This window comes from Pelecanus crispus, chromosome 3 (assembly GCF_030463565.1).
Source record: "Pelecanus crispus isolate bPelCri1 chromosome 3, bPelCri1.pri, whole genome shotgun sequence".
NCBI lineage: Eukaryota > Metazoa > Chordata > Aves > Pelecaniformes > Pelecanidae > Pelecanus > Pelecanus crispus.
Genome location: NC_134645.1, coordinates 53,398,712 through 53,426,667, shown reverse-complemented (window position 1 = coordinate 53,426,667; position 27,956 = coordinate 53,398,712). Strand labels below are relative to the sequence as shown.

At 37.5% G+C, this 27,956-nt stretch overlaps 1 protein-coding gene across 1 annotated transcript in view; it reads right to left on the bottom strand.

Moving 5' to 3' along the window:
- Window positions 1-4,199: 4,199 nt before the first annotated feature.
- Window positions 4,200-27,956, bottom strand: part of PDE10A (phosphodiesterase 10A) — a 197,001-nt gene continuing 173,244 nt past the window's right edge. The window contains exons 16-22 of the mRNA XM_075707658.1: window positions 27,442-27,592; window positions 24,185-24,340; window positions 20,764-20,936; window positions 18,624-18,735; window positions 14,025-14,105; window positions 9,936-10,024; window positions 4,200-4,317 (exon numbers count right to left, since the gene is read on the bottom strand). Of these exons, the coding sequence (XP_075563773.1) occupies window positions 4,200-4,317; window positions 9,936-10,024; window positions 14,025-14,105; window positions 18,624-18,735; window positions 20,764-20,936; window positions 24,185-24,340; window positions 27,442-27,592 (880 nt within the window). The remainder of the gene's footprint in view (window positions 4,318-9,935; window positions 10,025-14,024; window positions 14,106-18,623; window positions 18,736-20,763; window positions 20,937-24,184; window positions 24,341-27,441; window positions 27,593-27,956) is intronic.

Below are 27,956 nucleotides of genomic sequence, written 5' to 3'. Positions count from 1 at the left end.
AAGACTGCAAATGAATACATGAAAAAAATTACACACCATGTACAGTATTTATAATTTATAAATGCAAAGTTAAGACCTCTTTAAATTATTGCACTTGCATATTTTTTTTTTACAAAGATAGTTTATATGTATCATATATATATATATGTGTGTGTGTAAATATATATATATATATAAAACAAATTTTTCAGCTCACTAAATGTAGTAAAGTTGAATGTTGTTACCTTGAAGTTCGTTCTTCTTCACATAACAGCCCAACCTGAATTTTGAATACATATGAATCTACTCTACAAATCAGTTTGATCTACCCTAGAAAGCAGTCCATTATTTTAGGTTTTTTGACAGAGTATACACCCGTATTACAATCGAGCACAGTTTTTGGTCAGAAAGCAAAATAAGAGTTATGATGTGCCTTTGCTAGATTGGGATGTATAACCTAAACTTTGAACGTGAACTTCCTTGTAGTAGTGTGCAGAAAGCCTTTTCTGTGTTTAGAGTGAACAAATTAATTGTTCCACGTCACAGAACTGTTCCTATATCACAGTGTTTGAGGCAAATGCATTATTTCAAGAGGGTCATAATTGTTTTGAGCATCTAACCATCTCCACTTTTTAACATGACTAGTGCTATTTGCTATCCCTACAATTTTAATGCTAAATGCTCTAAATGCAGTCACAGCAAACTGATCACACTGTTCTAAGTTTAAACACATGAAAGAAGTCTGTGCCACATAAAAAGATGAATTCCACACTGCATGTCCCCTCCAATCTAAATGTTTTATCATACACTCCAACTAAAAAAGAACGTATTGCATTTCTCTAATGTAATAACTAAATGGCCACTTATAAAAAAATACTGCCATGAGTTGAACTATTACAGCAGAATGTTGTACTACTGTACAAAGTTCACAGATTAATTATAACAGTGGAGTTTCTGTCAGTGCTGTAATAAAATATGCAACATCTCACATGAGTATCATGCTATGTCAACTATTTTGCTCACTTAGTGCCTACCTTTCAGGCACCATTTCATAATACATTAGAAATGCTCAGATACGGCTTCAAACAGTCCTTTTACCTTTACCGAGCTTAAAAGGGAAAAGCAATTGGAATTATTAACAAAAATAATGCAGTTCTGGGAGTATGAAGTCAAACACTTCTAGGAAAGGAGAGATCTGTTAGGTTTTTTATACATTCTTACTGATCTTGGGCAAGATCACTTTTAGCAGGGTAAAAATGCAAGGAAGAATGGCTTTTGGCAGTTTAACTTAACGAGCCAGATGTCTTACAGATCTGTATGTCTTACTGCTCTATTTGTGAGTCCAAGTCTAGAATTTTGAACAATTAAATCTCAACATGTACTTGAGCCATGAAATTCAAATGCAGCTTCAAAGTTTTAATTTTTGGTGGTTTTGACTTTGGAAGTGTGGGTATAAGTTTGTTTCTACAAAAAATCTACACATCTAAATCTGCACTCTGTAAATGCTGAGAGGGACTAAATTCGCTTAGAAAATACAGCCCATTGTGGCTACATTTGTTGGTCTAGGTGCTAACAGAGAGTAACATTTTGTCGTGACCTTTCTCCTTTTACACAGCAGGAAAACAAAGCAAACCACGCTGGCCGGAGCCAAAATTTTTAACTCCAATGGACATTATTCTATAACAAACATATATTTTATGTGGTTTGGATAGTTCTGTATTAGAAACAATACCTGATTGACTTGAGACGTTAATAGAACAACTTATCGTCAATTTGACAAATTTGTTAGGGAAACATGTTCTGTATCAGTACTTACAAAGTTCAAAACATAAAATATTATGTGATACTGCCAAATATTTTGAAGGGTAACAGAACTAGTGAAGTTATCTTTACTGCCAATGAGTAAAAGATTAATTAAAAGCTTTCCATAGCACAGACACAGTGTGATAAGGAGTATTTTTGCAATGCTTGTAAGATCAGCATTCAAAGAGGGAGAATAACAGCAAATATACTTAACCCATGATGGAAAAATGTTCCATCTAGTTGTTGGGGTATCTGAATTTCAGAGAGGAATTTTGTAGTCACCACAGATTTGGATAGTTTTCATGTAAATATTAGGAACCGTGGATTGTGTCTCAAGTACTTCGTGGATGAAAGGTTGCATCTATGTGATTTAGTTAAAACAGAACTGCTAAGGAGTAAAGCAGAGGACACAGTATGAGATACTATTCATTCTACTTTGCTGTAATTGTTTCCTGCCATTTTCTTTTACTCCAAAATAGTTTGCTGTGGTTAACAATGAATTTCTGCACTTAGAATTGGCAATGCAAACTGAAAAAAATTACAGGGCTGCTGCTAGGTAACCTGTACCATACAAGTAAGATAACTTCATATCAAATTCTCAACCTCTGGGATATCTATGCACTGCAAAGGCTTAGGTGCATTTATACATTATGCGATTATGTATCGCATACTGTACACATGTACAGATACTGGTATGTGCTCGACCATAACAGAAGGCAAAACTCAAGAGTCCAAGTCATTTACATGAAACCCATAAGATGGCATGCTTATTAGAGCAATACGGCTCAACAGACATGAGATGGAAAAAGGGAACCTGTGTTCTATCTTTAAGTCCCTACTATTATTCGTTGCAGTTACACAAATGGCCATGTTATCATGGAACCACTACAAGACTGTATTATGTGTGAAAAAGCATATAATGCAGTATAGGCTGTATGTGAAAGGTATGCAAAGACTGAGTTTTCACCTACTGTGTGGATCAATATGAAGATTTTTTTCTCTGTGTTTTTCAGAGAAAGATGAAGGCAAATTAAGTGTTGTTGAAACATACTCTACACAATTGCACTAAACTTAAAAGAGTGGCATTAAAGGTAAGGTCTTAATAAGCTCGTAAGGCTGAAGCCTAAGTCAGCACAGAACTGTAAACACAATATTTTAGAGCACTTTTCTTCAGCCAGCTATTCTTTCATTGAGAAAGGCAGTTCTAAGCCTGGAAATTTTGCTGAACTAGGGGGAAAAAAGCAAACAAACAAATGGAGAAGTTTCCTAATTCCACTCATCTTGGAACGGGGGAAGAGAGCAGTAGAAGACATGCAGTGTTACTGTGCAACACAAAAGCTAGTCAATACAAAAACATTTTTGATTTATTGTGATGGTACCACAATCCCTCTTATCAGACCTGACTTTTCTGACAAGGCTTTTGTTCCCAGCAGATAGCATACTTCAGGTATGTCTCTAATATCTTTTAAAATACAACTCAGCAGGTAGAAATAAAAATGATGACTACTTAATTGTGAGCTAGGCAAGGAAATCTTTGCTGTCACATTTAAATTTTAATCTGATGCTTCTGTCACTATGGATACAAAAACTCCAACCTGAAACTCTCTCTCATATTGGAGATAAATATCCAGTACTTCCAGTGTTTTAAGGGAGGAGTTGTCTAGGTTTGTAAATCATTCTGAAGAACAAAGCACCATCACTAGTTCTTTCAACATTTGCCTTGTGAGTGACAGACAATTTGCATCATGATGCTTAATGAAGAACTTTAAACCTTTAACCTGAATGTTGGTTTTCCTTTAGTTTGCAGCAAGAGAATTCACTGTAACCTAAGCATGAATTATAGTCTCAAAGGATTCTGCTGGAGTTCAAACTGATTACAAGTAGATCACACATAAACATTCACAATAGCAATGGGTATATTGTTCTATTTATAGCCAAGAACTCCCAAGTGACACTGGTGTTAAAGCCAGCCACAGTACGGTATAATAAAAGTACCATTGAAACCCTTACTAGAAAGATACAATTTAGAAGTACCCCCTAAGATCCCCCCCCCCCCCCCCCCATCAGTTTTAAATTAAGGCCTCAGCAATATAGCCCATGAGATAAGGCCAGTCTTTTATATTCACAAGTTGTAAGTTCTCTTTTGATAGCTGATTCCAAAACATCTGGGTTGTCGTTTTCCCTCTGTTCACGCTGTGTCACTGGTGTAGGTCAGGAGACTGGCTGCCAGAGTCATTTAGCTGAGGTAACTCCACAGGTGTTACCTTCCTAGGCAGATCTGCTTCTTAGTTAGCATTTTGGAGCTTTTCTTTTTCCTTCTCCCCCCTCCCCCCCCAAATAGAAACAAAACAAAACAAAAAACAACCCCCAAAACAAGATGGGATGCTTTTCAGGTTAAAGCAATCTGTTGCTGCTGTTCAGTCATCGATCTTCACAGGAAGTGAATCTGAGGTCCCAGGAGCAAGGGACTGGGAAGGAATCCATATAGAGGCTTCCTCACCTCTTGTTACTTTCTCCCATTGGTTGAGATTGTCCCTGGAGAAGCAAAAAAGTCAAAGTAGTAAAGCACTTTTCAGAAGTTTACTAGAATTTCTTCCTAACAATACTGTCTGCTGTACTATACTTTGAGATGTTGCTTTATGCCGTATATAAGTACCTGTATGTCATCAAGCTTTTATCATCTTTACATTATTTCATCATTTACCTTCAGTTATCCCTTCCTGTAATTCTGTATGGCTCATATACATGTTGGTTACAGCACACCTTCCCCAGAATGAGCCCTGGAGCTAGAGGCTACCACCTGCTTGCATTACAAATTTCTAGCCCTCATGACTGCAGAGAAAACCCAGCTGTGACCCAAAAGACACATGTCTGCACCAGACTCTGAAACAGCAGTCTGGAGGCAAGCAGCCTTTGTGACTTTAGACTTTGGGGATTTTACGACAGCATACTTTGGCCATTTTCAAAACTACCACAGAGATCAGGACTTTTGCCAGGAAACTTCCTTCACTGGAAACCACAAAAGCGCATTAATCCTTCTGAAACCCCTGCACACAGGCTGCCTGACAGTGTATAAAATGTTGCATGCCAACACCACAGTATCAACTTGCAGCTACTAATGTGATGATCATACTGTCAATCTACTACATTTAAAGAGTACCCCTTCCTCGAGACAGAAATTTTTTTTAGTGACTCATAGCCTGGCCAACCCCCAGGTCCAAATTTTGGTTCACAAGCCATAACATGATGATAAATTAAGCTGGTAATGTTCTAATGATCTGAAGGGAGTACAGACCCATAATCTCACTTGCTGTACACTAGTACCACTCCAGTGACTTGGAAGTCTATATTGATGATACCCAATGGCGGAGCATACTTAGAAACTATGGCCAAATTTAGCATTCAGTCTTCAGAGAGAAAGACAGCAAGCTCAACTGCTTCAATTTCATACTATCAGACACCTAGTTACTAAAGCAACAGTTCTTAGATGTCTTCAGTAAGCAAACAGGATGGTAAAAGCACCAAGGTCTTATATGCTATGTGTCATATTATCGTCTTACATCAGAATTTATGTGGCAGAACTCTTCTGATTTTTATGTCACAGCTTTGCTGAAACAGTTGACAAAACAGCAAATAATGAGCTGAAAGCACAGTGAACAGGTAAGAAGAGAAAATATTGCATTTTCTGGGGATGGGGGAAGGCAGGATCTGATGGAGTCTACCGAAGAAAGCTGGTGCCCTCTAGGGGAACACCTACACCATTTTCTGCAGGCAGATGGAAACCTGCTCTGCCAGTGCTCCAGGCCAACTGGAAGTCACGAAGCCAGTGTTCATATGGCGCTCAATCTCAGCTAATACAGTCAGGCACTAAGGATCAGAAAAACTGAACTGCCACTATTTCTAGGTCCCTTTCCTGAAACTAATGAGGGAAGTAATGAGGAGAATTGCAGCCAAACTATTTTAAATCATATCCGTTTCAGCCAGAATTGAGAGACCTGAAAGCACATGGAATATTGTTTAAAATTATTCAGTCTGAAATAAAGGAAAAAAAAAAAAATCACTTCACCTCATCCTCAAAATAAATATACTATCATAGATTTGCCACTTTAGTAGGCCTACTGAGTACGTGGACTACAAAACACACGTAGGACTTATTCTGAACACTGTAACACAGGTGGCTGGTAGTTTTGATCTACACAGAACGACAAGAGAGTTTTTAAAAATGTGGAATAAAATTACTGGACAAGAAAACCTTCTAGATTCTTAGCTGGTACCTTACCTCAGAGAAATAAGTGACTGATACTTTTTTTTTTCAAAGATGCAGATAATACGATTCATTTGCCTTTGTGCTCCCAATGAAGCCCTGGCTCCTAAGTGTCTGGAATAAATGCCCAGAGGCTCTCAAAATAAGAACCTTGATGCTGACATGCTGCTTTGGCTGCTTCTGCTGCTATTATTTGCAGCTGGTGTCTGTGTTCCAAACAACTCAAGGACACGGCAGCTTAAATGCTGTGTTCCAAGAACAAGCACTGCTGGTGAAGGGGTGATATCAAAATTGGTTCAGTCAGCAGCTGAGGCAATACCAAACAGCAACGAGGCTGTATTCCTCTCATCACACTGAATAACAGTTACCCATCAAAAATAAAGGAAAAAAAGTGTAGTGCAAAATCAGCTATTTGAAACACTCCGGAGTAACCTAAACCCTGCAATAACATACATTTTAGTAACTGGGGAGTTGAAGTTAGGTCTGTATTCTTGATCACCTACGCTACATCTTCAAGTCTGAACTCTCAACACTTCCTCCTCAACCCCCTCAGACAGCAGAGGGTAATTTTAACGCTAAGCTAAAACTATCAAACTGCTCCTCAGAAGCTTTTATGCCAGGGTGTGGATTTTCAGGAAGCTCTTTAGTCTTATGGAGATCTTAATCCCCATCCACACATCTATGCCCCAGTTCTGCATCAGTGCAATCTAAATTAAGGAATACACCAGAGCAGGGTGGGGAGCTGTGCCCAGTCTGGAGATTGTGCCAGTGCAGCTTTCAGAAGTATCAGTATTATAACTATAATTGGAATTCCAAACAACAAACATAACTTCTAGAATAGAAAAAGCTCATATAACCTCTGCCAGGGGTCTGATTGCTTTTACTTCAGATATCACACCTTTTGCAGAGAAACCCACTCCTGAAAAGATGTTCGTGCTTGATCTTCAGAAGCATGGAGAACCTTTCATCTAGAACACATATGTATGTGGGTGTTTGATATCCTACAATTGAACCTTAAATCTCCTCAGCTGAGTAGTGAAAGACGGATCATCAAGTATTACAAGCCACTTCGGCAAATAAGCCTCATTTGGATATCCATGTATCTACAAATCAAAAGATACGGGTCTTCCCAGAACCCTGCTCCCGAAAAAGATGCCGTGCAGTCTTAAGCACTCAACCTAGCCTCTCTCAGCCTCAGTTCCCACTAAGTGGAATAACAATGCTAACTCCTTACCAAAGGTACTGGCAGGCTTATGCAAATGGTTCTACAGTAAATACAAACCCATTTGATTGTGCTAGTAACAGAACTTTCCTGACATCCAGCGCTGAGGTTACTTTATTAATCCTACAGACTCTGCAAGACATTTTCATGTTAAAAGCATATAGATACTGATTTGGGGAGTAAAAGTACACCCAGATATTGACAAAAAAGTAACACAAAGGAAACAAGAATTTTCACATATATAAAGCAGTTTGACAATATTGGTTAGCTTGAGTAGAAACAAGTAACTGGAAACACTCACGACAAGCATTACTGCATTTCTAATGGTGGGTTTTATAGTTGATGCTGTTTAGTCCATGTAAACAGCATAAAACTCCTTCTGACTGGAAACATGGTTACGCAAAGCACGATCTGTGTTCCAGTTACATGGATTGAATAACTGACCGTTTAGCTTTCAGCCATCAATACAGCTGAAGCAACACGCCTTCAAGCAATGATTGCAAAGAGAGAGAAGTTAGAAAACTTCCAAGATCTCAGACTACCTTTCAGTAAAGCAGTTGGATGACTCATGACCTTTTAAAGACTGAAAGGATTACAAGGAGTTCTGTAGTTTACTTCATGTTCTCTGACTTCACACTGAAAGCAAATCTTCTTTATTTGTCAGAGTACACATTATTAAATTATCTATAATCAAACTACCAACACATATATATTAGGCCAACACGTCTCAGGGAGTACACATTCCTACCCCATACTGTAACTCCAAATTCCAAAACAGGATTTGGACTTTGATACCATTATGACAGTAACACACTCTACAGCATTTTGAAACTAGAGAAGAGTCTAATGCTATATTGTAACTGGATGGAACCACTAAAATATGCACTTATGAATATTTCCACATTACTCAATTTAGGATAACAAATTACTGCCTATTATTTACCAGACATTGTTACTTTCATAGCTTTTAAGGACAAAAGACTCTACTATAAGGATCACCTAGCCTGACTGTCTGGAAAAGACAGGCCTTGGCAATTTCATTACAGTAACTATGCCTCAGACCTGTATCCCTTTTACCTCTTTCTTTTAAAAAGTATATCTAGCCTTGGTTTAAGATCTTCAACTGATATTATTCTAAATGCTAAAAAAGACATTCACCATATTCCTTGGTTGAACCTTTGGGCTTCAGGTAGTCTTTACCTGCTAAATTAATAAGCTTTGTCTAATCAGAAAACATACTATGGAGACTGTTACAAATTTTCATAAAGTCTCTTGGATAAACTAAATACATCCTGTCAGGCATTTTAGTCTCTCACTACTAAGATCTCAAAACATTCTTTAAGCTCTTTCTTAATCTTCTCTTATTTGCTAGTATCTTTATCTACTCTTCTAAAGCGCAGACGCTAAACAGGATTGCAGCTGTAGCCCCATTAATGTAATAACTACAGAGGTATAGTCTCTAATCCTACTTAATATTCCCTCCACATCCACCTAAGGGTTGCACAGCCATGCCCAGCAGCAGGACCTTAGAGGCAGCTGACTATTAATGATGGCCCCTAGATAGGTATTCACTGTTTTTTGTAAGATAGTCCTCTTTCCCACTGGTACAGACCTATGTATTCTTCTCATAGCTACATGAAATAGTATTTGGGTGCGAATGAAATTATTTTCCTAACTACTACATTAAATTTCACGATGTTTTGTATACAGCGGGCATCCTCCTGTTACTTCACACACATCATTTGGCCTACAAGACCAGGAAAGTGACAGAGTAGGTAGATCTGCCATACAGGACAAAGAAAAAGTTCAATGCAAGCTAGAATTTAAGGACCACAAGAGGAAAAAAAAGATTAAGAGGTGCTAGTAAGAGCATAGAAAAACAGGCCTCTCTTCCCTGGATGTGACTAAAGATTGCCGGCATTTTATGAACCAACTTCTTAGAGAATATTGATTTACCTGAAACTGGAACATTTTCATAAAGCATACTGGTTTCAATAAGTTCTGCCAGGAAAGATTGCTAAGGTTCAGGATATAATTATTGGACAGAACTACCTACAAAGAGATCCACCATCATTCCATGGTAGAAGCAGACAATTGGTTAAGGACCCTTGACTCTCCTCCAGAAGATCTCAATCTACATCCCAACTGATTGATAGGACCAAGTTACATTTGCCTCTCCCACATCCCAGTGGTACTGCCCTTATGCTCCCAATAACTGAATATTCTGGGGGTCTTTCTTTTTCTGCTTTTTAATAAACATGTTCTGACATGAAATAAAACCACATGCCAAAATCACATTTTCTTAATTGTTTCAAATTCTAGCCAATCTTAGTTGTGAGAACGACATTGAAGTAAAAAGGACAGACAGGGAAATTGCACTGAACCAACCTAGATAGGGATACATAAGCACTGAACCTGTTTCCCTTTAAATGCCTTTGGCATCAAACGCATTTTAATCAGCTGTGTCTGTAGATCTGAGTTGGATAGTCCCAGCCAGTAGTTATTGCCTGTGGGTTTCTGCACAGATTAATGCAAGATGCTTATCCCTGTTTAACTGCATGCAAATTCTAAAATTAAAAGTCTGTATTTCCAGACAAACTTGCAAAGCATGTTTGCTTTTTCTTTAACCAAGCCACATACTATGCAAAAACTTGCACATTTACTCACCTGCATGCTCGAAGTAGTGGCCCAGTTGGAGGAAAGATCTGTGCAAGTGTGGTGTAACATGGGATGGCTACAGCATTGTAGAACCCGATCTATGAAAAACAACAATGAAAAAAACCAGTTAAATGTTGCCAAACTACAACACTGAAGTTAACAGCCAACTAGCTCAAAGCTGTTGACTACTTACTTTACTACTACCTATGTTAGTACTTCTTACTTCTGCATCTCCTCTTAATATCTGAATACTTTAAAATGAAGCACTAAGAATGAAGTCTCCAGCAATTACAAGTTGCTAACATGCCTCTCTTTCATGACTAATATGGCTGCTTCAGATAGGATTTTCTACAGGACCTTTTATTATTCAATTGATTCAACTGATTTGCTTAGGATCTCTCTGGCTTTTTGGTGTCAGTAGTGGCAGGAAGTAGGTGCAGATGGCAGAGCCATTTCTACAAACATTATTCTTGTAATGAAATTTTTTTTTTTTTTAAAAGGAAAGTTGTGCAGCATTGCTAAAATACAGTCAGACGCTGGATTGTTCTGATGTTCTACAGAGTATATATTCCATAGCTCAATTTACTTGAGATGCTAGGGGCTTTGCACCTTTGGAAAGTTTCTAAAAGGTGTGCACTGTGATCAATAATTGGTTTGCATTTTCTTTTCATATACACAGTTCAGTGATATATTTTTACCATTATCATATAAATCTATTTAGAGAACATCAATTGAGCACCTTTTTAATGATATCTGATTCATACAGGCTTAGGGGCCTATGACAGCTACCATTTCACAGCTGAACTGTCATGACATGAGGGAATTTTTAGAAAATGCTACTTACACATTAGCAAGGATGACAGCTTAAATTCAGATCCATTATAACATCACTCATTTATCCCAGACTCTCATGATAGTTACAGTAGTGCACTATGATCCCTTTCTTTGGGCAGAGTTTTTAAATGCCTTTTAGTGAAATACCATGTATTGTACTGTGACCAAAGCATTTGATAATAAGTCTCCTTTTAACAGTCTAAACATTGGCTCATATTCAGAAATTAAAGGGCAACTCTTGTCCTCACCTTCTTCAATATAGAGATTCCTCCCATACTGCTATGTAACCAAGTCCATTCTGTACTTTAAAAAAATGAGATACATTTTCTGACCTGAGAACCCAACAGTCTGAGTTGAAGTAATCATGGTGTAACTGATAGAAAGGAACTGCAGCTGGTGAGAAGGCAAGGCTGCACACAGCTGTGATGTCTGCTTATCAACAAAAAGTTTGCTATTTTGCATAGTGCATTGTTTTCTTCCTACGTGTTTTTTCTTGTGTTTTTCTTTCTTGTTTGTTTGCTCTTAAGGGGGAATATTTTGTTTCACTGGAAAATAGCAGATTACTCCACATCTATCAAAAATTAAAATTGGACCATAGGTACAGTCACACTGTAGACTTTCTGGCTCAATGAGAAGTGCATTGCCATTGCAAAACACAAAGGATTTCAACCAAACTAAGTTAATCTGCAATATATTCTGAACGACCTTCTCTTTGGAACTCTGGTATTTAAAATAAAATGTGTCCTTTAAGGTCCTGGAAGCTTTTAGGTTAAAATGCACATCAATCAAGGAAGAAAAACCCTAAAAGGCTCAATGGATTTAGGTTTTGAATAAAGCCAAGCTAACTAATACCAGCCCTTCACAACAGTTTCCATTTCTGACCAGAGCAAACTCACACAAATCCCTTTTGTAAAACATTTAGGTTATCTGAATAAATTATTCCAGACTAATTTTTATGTTGCTGTGGCTAGACAGAAAGCCTAGAGTTCACTCAGATATGAGCAATCTATTGACGCCACGGCAGGAAAGGCAGTGTATGTATATCCTAAAATGCATAAGAAGGAGGAACTAGAGAATATCTTTTGTTTCTGAAATAAATTGTTCCTGTCTCTTCAAACCGTGCATCCTAAACATACTGCTAGCTTTAAGAGCTGTACCTTAGAGCTCTACCTTTAATGATGATAATGATGGTAAATCTTATTTTCAACCTGAAAACTGTATTTCTGGGATAAGCTTTAAATGCCTGAAGCACATGAACTGTTCCTTCTCTCTCCCTTCATTACTCAGGCTGGCTTGACTTGTTTATCAAAAGGGCTTTCAGGTCACTGCATAGTTTTGGCATTTCTATTTTCTTCACAGGTTCCAAAAGGAGGGGCAGAAAAGAGGGTGATGGGATCCTTGCTGAGTCAGGACCAAATCTTCAGTGCAGGCTCCACAGTAGGAAGACACCAAACTCAGAGACCTTACATGAATTGTGCCGCAAAGGGACTAAAGCACAACAGAGACCAAATGATCCAGCCACCCCAGTGAGAGGAAGAGCCAAGTACAAGCTGTTCTCATCAAAGATGAGTACTTGAGGCAGAAGTAGTTTTTTTCAGAGATTACATGTTTATACAAATCCTCATTTCCTAAACATCATTGTCATTTAAATAAGGTATTAAAGCTTTAATTAAAATCCACATAAAAAATACTCATTAATGCTTTTTGTTACAGCCCACGGAAATGCATGATAATGCTTTATTAAATTCTTCAGTCTCTACATAAATATAGGAATGGTTGTCTTACAGAATTATGTATGTCCTAAATCTCACATTTTGCTGTAACATTGTTGTAAGATACTGCAGCTACAACTATACTACTGAAGTTGACTTTTAACATCCTATTTTGCTCTAATATTTTACTCTTACACTATGAAGAAGCATGAAACGGAGCACAAAGTAAAAAAAGAACCTGATGAAGACGGTACCTGGAACAATACTTACTGCGTTTTAAAGAGGAAGAAAATAGCTTATTTCTTAGAGCTGTGCTTTCAGCCCATTAACAATTCTTTCACAAATGCCAAGATGCCTACGTACTATAATACTGTGCACTTTTCAAGATGTTCAAAGATAACTAATATAGTGTGTGGAAAAATAAACCAAATGCAGAAAAATGTTTCTTCTCTTTTTGGTCTTATACTAAACACACAAATTTAGTAAATTAACTGCTAAATTCCTTACAATAAGGGTAATAGTTTTTATGCTAAAATATGATAGAGCATATGGAGTAAAGTGTCAGAATATTAAAATTTCCACAGTCTTGCTTACCAACTAATTAATATACAGTGATTTTGTGATGCTTTGTCATTTCTAATTTATTTTAAATATTATTAATTTCAGAGTTCATTAAATGCTTTGAGAGTGCTTAACAACTGACAATTAAAGCATCAGAGGCGACTGAAATTAAAAAAAACCCCCACCCTATACATATATATATGTATATGAATGGACAATGGGCAATTTAAATTTCTTTTTCTCTGCTCAGATAATCAAAGGACAAGCTACTTTTTTCGTTTACCCAAAAAAGTTAGTTCAAAGACCTTTTTTTCTCTCAAATTTATGTTTACAAAATACCTATTTTCCCTAGGGAAAGCATAAAAAAAGCAGTCATTTCTGCACATTTGTGCACAGGGAAATCAGTACCCAAAGACTCTGAGAAACAGACAACTGAGGCTCTTAGAAATATACCGGTTATTGCTTATCCTCAAGAAACTCTTCACATTCTTTGTTTTTAGGAATGTCAAAAAGCAGTGTTTGTAGTTATTCAAAAAACTGATGAAGAAGTATTGGTCTAAAATTACAAATATTTTGAAATCTGAACCTGGATATTTTAACCAGGAACAGGCGATGAAGTTCATTTTGTGTTCAGGATAGAACAGTGAAACCTTTTAGCTAAGGGCTGAAGCAACCAGTTACTAAGTTGGAAAAGTGTTATTGACACTTCTCAAAATTGTTGGTGATTGTGGTTTTAGCTAGAGTTATGAGTACAAAGAATGGAACAAGTGACAACAGCAAAGAGCACATTGTCATTTAAGTAATGTCTTTAAAAACAAGTTTTCCACTGCTACTTAAAAAAATTAAGTTTTGCATGCAAAACATAGAAAGAATTCAGCAGACCACATACCCTAACATCAAATGAAATATTCACTAATATATAAAATGTTTTTTTGATACATGTTTTATTGACACTATAAAACATGTATCATTTTACAGAGAGAGTTCATACCTGTCCCTGAGGGACTTCATCTTTCTTGTCTCTGTCCATCATAGGAATAGGTTGAATACCCGTTTTCTTCATTTCATCACCCTGGAGAAAAGCAGAGAGAGAGATTAGGAAAATAAAAATCAAGACTACTGAGATCTAAATTAATTTCCATCTTCTATTGTATGTCAATCTAAAAATCCAGAATTTAAAATAATGTGTGGTACCAGTCTAAGGCAATCTCAGAAAACCACCTAAGGAGGGGCTCATTTTATACAGTCACCTAAATGGTAATGTAAATAGCAGATCCTGAAAGTTTTTGAGATGATGCACAGACATCTTCCTTGTTTCCAAGGGCATGTCCATAATAAAAAGCAACTGGAAGAATAAAACCAAAGAAATCAGTTCATTCTATTGTTTTCTATTCATAGCTAGTCTCATCTTTCAAAACATTACCTGTTTAAAGGACTATAATACAATGACCAGTAGAACACAACTCACCCATCCAAAGAAAAGCTGAGTAAAACATGAATTTACAATGTGCCCTCTTTGTCAACAATCCAGTCTTTTTGACCACACTTCTTTGAAAAAGCTGCCTGTCAAAACGCCTTCTTTTCTTTTAGTACATTATCTCTCTACATTCATAAGAGAATGGGAAAGATGCTGTATACCCAAAGACCAGATATATGTTATGTACAAGAGAAAACTGTCTCCTTACATTTCACCCATTACTAGCAGAGCAGGCAAAACACATTTCTGAGCACTATACTGGGCCTGAACACAATTACTCACTAAAAATTCATAAGTAGCTGGCTATTTTCTGTAACAAATTGAGGTTTTCCAAGTCTTATGCCTCAACTGCATGGTCAAAACACTACGGATGTTTATTCTTGAGGTTATAAAGGCAACTATAGCTGTAGCAATGGTTGGTTTTGGCTACTCCTTATGTCTGAGATTCCAAAGTCAATGTGATCTTCAAACTTATGTATTGGATTTGCATGGTGAGGTTTTGGTAGCAGGGAGACTACAGGGATGACTTCTGTGAGAAGATGCCAGAAGCTTCCCCCATGTCCAATAGACCCAGTGCCAGCACTATGAGGGCTGCTATGGGGAAAGTCAATTCCATCCCAGCCAGACCCAATACACCTTAGTTAGGGAGAAAATTTATGCAGGATAACTGCTCATACATCATTTGCTTATCTGTGTCCTTTAATGTGAGATTCAGCTCACAGAGGTTTAGCTATCTGAAAGCTCGGGATGTTCCCTAAATCTGTGTTTCTGCTACAGTTAGTGAAGGCATCTTCAGAAGACAATTTATTACATCTTTCTCATTAGTTTTTATCAAGCCACATTTCAAGTGCCAATGTGCCCTTCCAAAGGAGAATTTTGGCCCTTTTACTTAAAGAGAAATTTGCAATATAATAAATTGATTCTGGTCTGAGCAGAGCATCCTTCTGTTTGACTGCCTTGCAGCTACCTTGAGTGTAGAAAAGATGGGGGCTTCTGGAATTCAATTCCCTCTTGTATATTTGGCCTCAACATCACCTATTAACTACGATCCTGCTCAATTAACCAACAAGAGATGTAACCAGGAAGCTATTTTTGAATTGGTGTCTGTACTATTCTCTCATATCACATATTTCTTTCACCAAGTAGTTAGAGAGGCTAGAATTAGTGAATCTAGTCCAGAGAGGCTAGAATTAGTGAATCTAGTCCCTGTTAGACATTTTACTGTTGAAAGAAACAAAAGGCAAGGCTTCCTTCCTCAGCTGAAAAAAAAAGATGCCTGTAACAATTCCAAGCACAGAAATTCAGTGGATTTTTATTTAGGAACTGTAAGCAAATTTTGTATGTGCCCCAGTAAATAATATGTAATTTTTTTCCATTTGAAGTACTGCAATTGATTGATCTGGGACTGTCTGCAGCTACCATAGTCTCAACACTGAACCAACCAAACCTCAGCACTAAACCATCTAGCGTCATATGATTTTAAGCTCTTTGATTAACATAATATCAAGTGCCTGAGAAACACTTGAAGTCAGAGCTTTGAGGAAGCTGTCCAGCCTCTGACTGATTATGCCAAAACTGAACAAAGCTCAGATTTATGTTCACCGTTACACCTTGAAAGAAAAAGGTATCACAGAATGATTTGGGTTGGAAGGGACCTCTTGGGATCATCCAGTCCATCCCACACACCTACCCCAGCAGGATCAGCTACAGCAAGTGATCCAGTCAGGTTTTGACTAACCCCAATGATGGAGACTCCACAACGTCTCTGGGCAACCTGTGCCACTGGTCGACCACCCCCACAGTAAAAAAGTATTACGTTTAGATGGGATGCATGAACTAGAAACACAAGTGTTTTCTCATGTTCAGTATGTGCGAACATATATGATACACTGTTGTAAAAAATACTGCTTTTATCCTCATAGTTACGATAATGATCGGAAAGTTAAGTTGAAATTTTAAGCAAAGAAGTTTGTATCATACTCACAGTACAGCTATAATAAGTGGCTTATAGGTCTCTCAAAAAAATACTGCAGAAAGGGTTTAACAACTGCCTAGTGTCTCATATCTCACAAAAAAAAAATCACAGCAGACAAATCTTATACAAGCTTGTAATCCTATATAATTGATCAGCAAACATATTATTTTGCTTGAGTTGTAGCACTGTGGGAAAGCTTCATGCTGAACGATATCAGGTAGGTAGATCTTAGCTGAAAACACCAGCTATACTGGGCTTTGTTCAATGAAAAAAGATCAGTGTGACATACCACAAAATTGCTGCAACCTCTCCTGCAGTTATTGTTTTAGTTAATGATTACACAAAGAAGAAATAATATAAAAATGCTCTGAATATATCATTCAATATATTAAGATTATGAACTCGAGTAATAATTAGAAGCAACATTCTATCCCACTTTTAGAACTGTAACATAACCATTCAATCTAGTCAAATACACTTTTCTAGAGTTCACATTTCTTCCCAATTAAATAACAATTTCTGCAGTGAAACACAACCTAAAACTTTCTACTGGTTTAGCTTTCCCAGGTTTTTCTCTATATTTGTCTCCAGCTTTCCAATTTCCAGAAGCATTTAGACCTGTGGCTGGATTTGTCAGCCATCCTGACTGGATCACAACATATCCAACTTCTGCCATGTATCAATTAACCTCTTCTTAAGGAGGATTCAGTAAAACACCAAATACAGAATTCAGTTTCTGTCAATAACTTCTAATTTACATTTGCTCCATTAAGTATCAATATAACAAGATCCACCTTTATTAACTCATCCTTGGATTACAAAACAGGTTGAAGTCTGGGCAGGCTCAATTATGTCCATAGTTCCACCTTTACTATTGCTGAGTAGGAAAAATTGCTTTGATCCTTCCTTCTCCACTGAGTTTACAAGATTTGCATTAAAAAGTCTTTTTACTTGTAAGCAAAAAAGTTGAATATGTAATCAGTGAGGTACATCAACATTGTACCTCCGTTACATCATTCATAAGAACACTCACTTTCCAGTGCTGAGATTTTTGAAAACTAGATCTTTGAGCTTATAAAGTCTGCATTTTTCAAGTATTTTATTGTAGTCAGAGCTGTTCATAATTAACAGAACAAGAACACGTGAATACAAAAAACACCCACAAGCCATGCACATCTTGAATTTCATAATGAACATGCAACAGGCAGGACAACATCTCCACACTATATGCATGCCACATCAACTCTGTGGGCCTGATTTCCATTTTACACCTGTGTAAAACAGGAATAAGCCCACTGAATTCTGAAGACTTCCAGAGGGCACATAACAGAAAAGAACAACACTTTATGATACACATGTGCAATAGTAGTTCTGAAAATACAGCTATCTTCTAAAACTGCATCATTCAACTCTACACAACACTGTCAGAACTTATTCCTTACCCCTGAGGTAGTCACTTGCACTTTAAAAATTAAACGATTAGAACATTTACTCCTCAGCATAAGACACATGAGAGATTGCATATTTATTCATAAACATGATTACATTAGCACAGCTCAATGCCTTGTTTCAATTCTCAGTACCTCTTATCTGTGGAGTAACTTTCAGTGTATTAAAAAATCAGCTCTCTCTGAGACCCAGTTGTTGAGTTGGCTCACAAAGAAGATTCAAATGGTCAGATCAGAACAATTTTAAGGTTTGTCACATTTGCTTTAGAATTTCCTGGACTCATACTACAGCTTTGTAAGTGTGTTTCAAGGCAGCTGACCTTGGAAGCTGGTTTCATATTTTGGATTTCTAGAATACAAATAGATCCTTCACAAAACTGCAGTTAGTGACCCAAAAAACCTTACAGATTTTCTTCTGTGTTCTGTTGCTTGGTCACTTTATGGTCACTTCATGTTAGGACATACTTTCTAAATTCATCTTTAACAGAGAGAAAAAATGCTGCCGGAAAATTAGGAAGCTAACTCAGCTCTTTAAATAGCTTCAGAGTAAACAACAAAACACGTGCATGCACCAATGAACACTCTTTAAAACAAGCACACTAAGATACCGATTCAAAAATACTTATGGTTGTTTTTTTCTTCCTGGATACTTCCATTTATAAAGAGAGTAAACAAAAGAAACATGCATACCTCAGCCCAGAACTCCGCATATATATCATTGGCTGTCAGTCTGGTAACTGGCCACAACTTTGTTACAGAACACAAATCACAAGCTGTCATCATCAGACCAATCACTCTATCTCTAAAATAAAATAACATTAAATTGTAAGTTCGGTAGAGAATTCATGATCACTTGGCAAAGTTTTTATTTACTCTTCCTCACTTCAAGCAGCAGTAAAGTATATATACTACAAAATTTCTCCCACTTGCTTGTTTCTTCCTCACTTGTTTACAACTCGTTGGTAAGGCATCACACAAATTGTGTATTATATTCCCTGTAGTATTCCCTGCATTATTTGCAACCAGAGTTCATTGACCATCCTCTGCACAATCACATTCATAGAAAAGTATACAAAAATGCCTGCCTGTTAAAACACTGACATGCACCTCCTTAATTTTCTGAAAATACAGTACAAGTCCATACAAAGAAAGATGCCATATCTGGTTGCTGCATTTCTTTCTGTTCTTTAAAGAGAGAGGAACACATGCTCCAAAAAGAAAATAACTAGTTCCATCTGAGGGTACTATCTGAGGGTACTCTGTCATTGCTTTGTTGGAAAGAATTCTAACCCTAACAGAACAAGAATACTACACGTAACTCTGTCCTATACACTGACAAACCTGTTCACAAAATAAGTGAACAGCATCAGTAGGATTATAATCATTATTAGAATAAGTCACACACACAAAAAAATCTTATTTAAATATTTTCTAGCACTCGTCTACTACCCAAACCTATGGTTTATGAATCTAAGTTTTATAAAGAGAACTGGTAAAATAATGAATGAATTAATGTGTTTTCCACCCAATGGAGAATTTAAGATGACACTTCAGGACACCTGCATCTTTGTTAATAATGCCTATTCCATGAAAAAAGCACACGACTTGCTAACTGGCACGCCAGTGTGATGGCAGTCATTACAACTGTACCAACAGGCAAATATACCAGGCAAAATACACAAATACACAATATAATCAATAGATAAATGGCAAAGTGCAGTTCCCCTGAATGAAGAAAGAGGATTCATCAGCCACGTAGAGGCCAAATTTAGCATTCCATTGCATGTACAGATACCAACTAGAAGTCTTGGATTCTTTAGCCACATTACAAACTGATGTCCTATCTTCGGGCACATGGCTTTGCACTGAAAATGCTGAGGGCAGGTAGGATTAAAAAAAAAAAAACAAACATAATAGAATATTCAATCACACACTAAATAGTTGTGATCCTATTTAAATTTTATAAACCCTAAATTCAAGCTTTCTGGTAAATTTCATTCTGAGATTGTCAGAAGCTACTATATCTTTGTCTTTTTAAGACGCTGAGGTTTATTTCAAGTCCGATAAGCTTCAGTTCCATACTGGGAAATAAGCTTTTAAAAACTGCCCTTCCTACAGTGTTGTAATAATTTATTCAAAACTACTGGCAAACCCCTGTGAAACTCCTCAGAAAGAACACCCAAGTACCAAAGTTCCTTTTTGAAAAGAAATCAGAATCATGAGTCAATATTTTCCCATATTACCTCTCTAATTTTTCCCTGCATTAGATTAATGACAGGATCCACTTTCCAGTAAAGCTCAGAGGGCTGCAGGAGCACTTTAATGAAGCCTGTTATGAGACACATCTCTCATCCAGGGTGCACTATGTTTTTGTTTACGTGGACAAAGAGAGTCATCTATTTATGAATATGAATATACGCACTCGTGTATTTTTAAAACTTAGAGCTATCTTAATTCACAAAGGTTGAGATCTGACCAGAATTCTTTCCAAAAAAGCATGTTGACAGAATAATAAAAATATTGACATAAAAATAAAACTAAGTAATTATTGCACTGTACCTTTTACCCCATCACCTAACTGCCTGTGCACTAACTTTCCTCTGCAGATGATTCTGTCACTGAACTGTGCAGATGACATCCAAAGGCAGTGACATGCAAATATAAAACAATGGAAATTACTGTTACATATTTGGAACTTTACACACAGCTGGTCTTAGAAATCTCATATGTAAGAAAACTACTGTGCACACAGAAATTTTTTTGCAAAAATAAGGTTTTTCTTCCTAGGACAAACGCTGAACTAGTGAACTAATACTGGTTTGCTGCTTGCCTGTGGGCTTGGTTCTTCAGGTTTAATGCTCCTGTCTGATGCAGCTCTTCAAGCTGTTTTCTATTTCCAAAATACAGGGCAAGGTCTGTGGCGATGATGGCTTTCCGGATGATCTCAAGTACTTGCTCATATTCGCTGGAGCTTAGATTGGAGAAGACATTGTGCCCTTCCAGCTATGAAAAAGTAAAAAACCAATAAAAAGCACAAGCTCTAATTCTGATTTCAGTCTTCACTTCACCAGACAGGTTACAACGGTTTTACAGCCCAATGACAATTTTTGTTGCAAATTCAAATGCTGACAGCCTGAAATTCCCATTTTTATCTTTCCTTTTTAAATACTGTCATGAAACCTATGACTAAAGTCACTGATTTGGTTTTGGGACTGCTCCTTCTGAAGCCTAAAGGGATTAATAGAGAAAAATGCTAGCTTTTTCTTCTCTGATTTATAAGCAATACAGACACAGCACTTCCAGACAGTATTAGCTTGGGAACTTGCGATTCAATCTTGATCCAGAATATTGCATTGCCAAGTTGGTAAACCGAGTGTCTGATTCACTCTGAAGTACAATTTTGATACCGCATAATACATAATATGGATAAGGAAATATCCAAGTTAAAGTACTAAAATAATTTTGTTTTCATAGTCTTCCAAATGAAGTGTGCCTGAAATTGCTGCATTTGCTGATACAATTTTCTCTACAGAAATAAAGTTAATTACAGTATTTTAATGTATATGAACACTTAGGGGAAAAAGCTGCTTTGTTCAACCATGAGTTGACTGACTCATAAACTGAAAACAATGGTTTCCACTATGGAGGCTCTGGCAACAAGCCACTGTCATCCCTTTTCAATTTCCACTATGTATTATTGCGCATTTAACTGACAATATCCATGTACTGTGATCGCTCATGAAGTTATATCACATTTTGAAAAGTCAACACTATTTGCTGTCTCTAAGATTTGGAAAACAACTTGTCAAAAATATTCCTACTGTTGAGAGGAAACAGAGAAAAATAAGAAAGAATGAGCCAGCCATGTCAAGGTGTGCGCATTCACAAACAGAAAATATTATTAAATACATCAAATGCAGATGTGTTTTGACATTTAATTGGCATTTGGGCTGAAGCTCATAAAACATTTCCTTGACTTTTGTCAAGCATTTACATAATTTGTTCAAAATAAACCCTCCGTGGTACAAACAGGCTTGGTTTCTCTCACCATCCGGAACATACACGTCATTTTTCAACATTTTTACTTGGACAAGTAGATTTATTGTGAATAATGAATAGAAAATACAATCCGTCTATGTCTCAATGTTCCTTTGGCAGACTTCTAAGTCATAGAACATGGTATTTAAGAAAGAAAGTTCAGAACATTTTAACCCATCATCAATACTTTGGGAGCATGAAATGACTAGTACTAGTTTTCATGATTTAGGGTTTTGGGGACCCTTTCTCCTCCCCAACCTTGCTGCCTAATCCACAAGAACAGGCTATTTGTCCTAATATTTAAATTATTCTAGATTCTATTCTTTAGGCTTTAGAAGTCGCACTATCAGGAAGACCACTGTGACAACTTCTGTTCATTCTACTAGAAAAGAATTGATTCTGTTAAGTGCTGACAGAAGCAGCCATTTCTAAGCATGTCACTTAGGCTTTTGAGTAGTACATGCAAAGCACAGCTCCTAAAATTTTATTCTTTCCCTGCTGAGCTAAAGCTAGTGAATACAATCGTCTGTATTGGTAAGTATGGTGTACACTAGAACTGCAGGTGGACGAGCAAAGCAGCTATAAAGTTTCAAACAGTGAAAAGTACTGCAGGTTAACTAACACAAAATTAAAACTCACTGAGATAAACCCTGAAGGGTTTGGTGGGGTGGTTGGCTTTTTTTTTTGCTAACAGTCCAGGAATTCCCTAAGGCTTTTTGATTCAAATGAAAAAAAGCAAGTCCAAAAGGCTGCTCTAATCTGCCTTTGCTGCTAATCACCACCCATCGGCACTTGGGTAGCCAGTGTCTGAATCCACTCTACAGCCCTGACCACCAATCTCCCCTTCCTCACTCACAATGATGGCCAAGGCTAGGAGGTAGCAGGGAAGCAAAAGGGTTCCTTGCCTTCTTGACAAATGGGACTTTCACCAATTACAACATTTCTGCAGAAAAAATGCAAAATGGTTTTTGAAGAATGACTGAGGTCTGGTTCACGTAGCCATAGTGGGACAGAGAAGTGTTAGCGACTGAGGAACTTGCTCACTGTGCACAAACTCACATGAGGAATCAATACTAAAAATCTAATGCCATACCACCACTGAAGGATTCAATTACACCCTCCTACATGGAGGAGCATTCAGAGATACAGCTTCCATTCTCTGATGAAATGTATATGATACCTAAGACCATAATCACAAGATGTGCTTCTGAATACAATACAGAATATGCATTTTTCCTAAAAGGCGATTAGGTATTTAAGAAAATAAATATCTTCGCCCTGAAAGACCAGAAAGAAAGAAAAGTTAACAATGAATTAGCGGCACAGTAGCTTGGTAAGGCTGTGCATTCAGTGTGTGCATGGTAAACTAAAACCAGTGAGCACAGGTATGTTACGGACTGGCAGTGGTTTCACAGGTGACAGTTCTCACTCTTCTAATTGAGCATGAAAAAAATTTTCACTGATGAGAAAATATTTGCGTGTCAATAGGACACCTGGATTTCCCAAAATGCATCTGCATGCTTTCTTGTAGGTTTCTGTTCATTAAACATACAGACGCATTACCTCATATTAGTAACTCTCTTTCATAGAATATTACCTTACTCAGGTTTTTTTTTTAATTTCAAAGTGCCGAATAACAAAAAAGCACATGATAACATAATGAAACAAGTTTAAACTTTTCACGCGTGCAACATTAACATTCCTTCTTCATGCCACACATTTAATGTTCACAGAATTTATTACAGCAGGTTTTCAAGCTTCTCATGCAAACTTTTGCCAGTACTTGACTTTTTATTCAGAATTCCAGGATGGATGAAGACTTTGTTGAAGCACATTATGCTGGAAATATCTAAGTAAATGAGAAATTGATTTTTCATTTTCAAAGTTCCTATTCCATATGGTCATAGGAAAAACCCTCATTGACCCAGAAGCTAAAAGCTCCAAAGGAAGGCCATAAGCAAAGACCCTCAAATACAGAATATTTTTCATAACATCAAGATTTTGGGAAAGCTATGTTGTGCACTATTATTGAACGCTTGGGATGCTAATTGTGGAACCCAGCTTGCTGTAATAAATCTTCCACTCTTCTAAATCAGCACTACAATCCAAAAATTAAATTAAGCATGCTTCAGAAAATCTGCTGGGCAGTGATGTGACTCCTATTTCCACCACTGGACTTTACTGCACAGAAGATACAATTTCAATAATCCTACCTGCAGGATGGACACAGTCTGCGAGAAGTGGTGCTGTTCCATTGTTGACGTGGAATAGAGAGCAGCTAAGGGGTGATCAAATTTCTGAAGATAGCTGTTGCTGTAACCTCTGTGATCCAGGTCATGACACAGGCATGCAACTAAAAGACCTTTTCGCTACAAACAAATTGAGATAAACATGAAAAGTAAGATGTATTTCCTGCCCCTAGATGTCACTCTCTTCCCAATATACTGTAGAAGTTGCACTGTGCTTACGCTGCCTTCAAAAAGCACATGGAGAAACATCCTTAAAATTGCAAGAAACATGAAAGTGAGGATGTGCTGAACTAAAAATTCTCAGTCCAATTGTAATTCAAACCTTTTATTTATATTAAGAATTTAAAAAACATTGTTGCACAATCACATACTATTGGAGGGATTCTGCTTCAGGAAGAAATCTGAGTTTTAAACAGATAGTCTGGTCATCCACTGAATCCTTACCACGTTTATTAAAAAAATAAAAAGAGCAGTTATTGAGGGAGAGGAAATACATAAGATGTATGATCTCCTGGTCAAGGCAGCTGCACCAAAGTCTGATGCTAGACCTGCCTCTGCAACATTCCTCGAAGACACTGACCAAGTCTCCTAGGTGAAACTTTTCCTAGGAATTCACTAATGTGGTGGACAACGGCAAGTGCAAACAAAGACAGACAGTAAGTGATTTTTTTATTTAAATAACTCTTAATATCCTGAAGAAATGGAGTCCCTGAAAGCTCTCTTTCAGTACACAAAGTACATGAACACTTGCAAAAGTTTGTCACACAGCAGGTGTGTTTTCAAAACACATTCATTAATGTTTGTGAAGCAGTCACTGTCGGCATGGAGTATCACAAAAATTTCTTTATAGACTTAACAGCTCTGTCTTATAGTTGGTTCTGATGAGTGTTCAGTAAACAAGGATAAGGCTATAAAACGAAGCAGAAGAAGAATACTGATTAACCACCTATTAAATGAGTAATATCCAACCTGTATACTGTACTGAGGCACGTGATTCTGTGGAAAAATAGCAAACAATGATGTAACTGAAGATTTCATCACAAATATATAATATGCAGAATTAAGGTTGTAGCAACCCTAACTGTATTTCTGATTTTGAGACCTTCACTTTTATTTTAAATCCTTCACTTTTATTTTTAATGATGTCTTTTCAATATTGCATCTTGTGAAGTGCATTTTTGAAAAGCAAATAATAAAACCGATGGTGCAGCAGCACACATCCACACAGATCCTCAGCAGAAGTGGAACCCTTAGGACCATAACACAAACCTATATTACCTGAAGTCATGCAGTACCAGCTGTAGGAAGCTGGTATCCCCTTTTCACTACTATCAGGAGGGGCAAGACATGTAACCAATAAATAGACTTGGAAAACAGTCTCTGACAGCAAAAGAAAGATGAGTCTCAGAATCCTTTGTTCTACACGTTACATCTAGTGGGCATAAGCTTTTCTGTCCTTCCCCCACAAGTTTAATTCTCCTGCTGCATCCTTTACAACCTGTGTTTCTTCCAGTCTTAGAATTCTCATCAGTCTGTCCCTTGTACTGGATGGTTCTCTTTGCCTGGCTTGTCCCAGTCTTCACATCCCAGGGAAGTCATTCTTGTCTCAGTCCTTCAGGATTATACAATGCCTAATACCAGTGCTCTTGACCACGTACCCATTGTCCCTGCTTGGATCCCAACTCTCTGACCACTGCCAACTGCTGGATCTATTTGTCTCTAGATCAGAGTCCCCTTTACAGCGTTTCATACTTCTCTTCCCATCTCTAAGTCTATCGAGGTTCATGTCTTCATCCCTCACCTGAGACCAGCCCATCCTAGTTGCCCAAACTCTCCTTCAGGAGTTTCCTGTATTCTTGTTGGATTCATCTCTAGTCTCCAGAGAGGAGACTGCTAGAAAGAGCTTGAACATAGACTGGGATAAGGCATTCAAACAGGTGAAGGCTGGCTGGAGTTTGGCAGGGAACAAAGACTGTTTCCATCTTTCTTAACAGCTGCCTCTTTTGCTCTCCCTGTCTTTTTTGCTCTCCCTGTCTTTCTTACTCGGTGTCTCCAAAAAAATGGGGCTTACTACTTACTTAGTACTGAATGTTATCAGAGCTTTAAATATTCCCTGAAGCTGCAATCCGCAGATTTTGTTGTTAAAGGAATACTGATTGTTTCAAACTTATATAGCGTTGCCAACTTTCAGGATATGCCTGGCAAATGCCACTTTCCTATTTCAGTGTCAATTTTCAAGTCCCTGCTTTACAGCAGAATAAACTAGACCTTGTCACATGGAAGATACCAAATTTTATTTTACTCTTATACGCTGAACAAAAACTTGACTTCTCCTAGCGTGTTTCTTTAAAAGAGCCAAACAATTTTGGCTGAAATTTCCCCAAATGAATCAGCTTGAGGAAGTCACGGAGCTTGGAAAATTACAGCCCAAATGGCTAGTATTTGGCAAAGTTATACAAAACTGAAAACAGGTTCTCCCAGTCAGAAGTTTCAGGTAGTAGTAATAGACAGCAATCCCAATTGCACCTACCATAATCCAGAAAAAAAACAAGTGACAGTTCTTCATAGTGTATATTAACATCTAGCAATTCTGAGCCTTCCATTTTATGATTATAACTTTTCCAGTTAGTGAATTATTCCAAGCATTTTTTTTCCTGATTTTTTTAAACACTATGCATTTATCTTTAAAATATGTACAAGCATGCTAAGGAAAACTGTTATATAATAAAAGTTAATCAGTGAATTAGCATGTTTGGACAACTGTTTTCCTTCCATCCTCTCTACTCTTCTCCTTTACTCACCTATGTCAACCGTCTCTGCAACCCTTGTCTTCCTATTCAGGATATCCCAGACCTCACAGGGTTCAAGATCCGGGGTGTTTCCCTCCCCTTAGTACAGATCTAGGACAGTTAGTTAAATAATTAAAATAAAGACTGTGGTTGTAAGTGGGTAGGGAGAACCTCAAAACATGGACAGGGACTTGTAGCAAATCTGCTACTGCTTCTTCAGTGGGCAGACCTGAAAAACGTGAAGGAAACACGAGGATTAGGAATCTGAAAACTTCTTCTTCCTCAGGCTTTCTACTCACACCCGTTCCTCTGCAGGGACCTTTATATACACTCTGCCCAAGCTGACAGTAAAACTCTAGCACAGAAAATGTACTTCTACGACGGCCAATACCTCTGATGAGGTCTACTAACTGATACAATCATCTCACCTACCTCTAGATCAGTGAAAAGCCCCTGGTTGTTCTGCAGTATGGCATACATGCAATGTGCAACGGTAACTGCATGCTTCCAGTTGTGGTAGGGCACACGGCGATAATTCTTCTTTACAGACATAGTAAATCGGCATAGCTTTTCAAGTTCAAAGCTAGAAAGAAATTAAGTTGGTCAGAGACAAGAAATAAGAACAGGAAAAATAACCAACAGAGGACAAAAGATGCTCTATGATTTACTCTTCTTGCTAGGATTGACTCTCATTGCGGATGACTCACTGATTACAAGAGTCATTCAAATTTTGCCAAGGACAAGGGAGCGTGGATACCTGACAATGGTCTTGGTTTAATCTGTGAAGTTCTGGAACATATGTCAAGCTACCCAGCTCAGGCAACACAATTGCATAACCTTCCCTGCTCCCAGAAACTTCAAGCGTGGTTTCTTTAAATTGTTATCTAGTCAACTTGCTAAGTAGTGAAACTCTGCATCTAATGGACAATTTGAAAACATCATTTGTG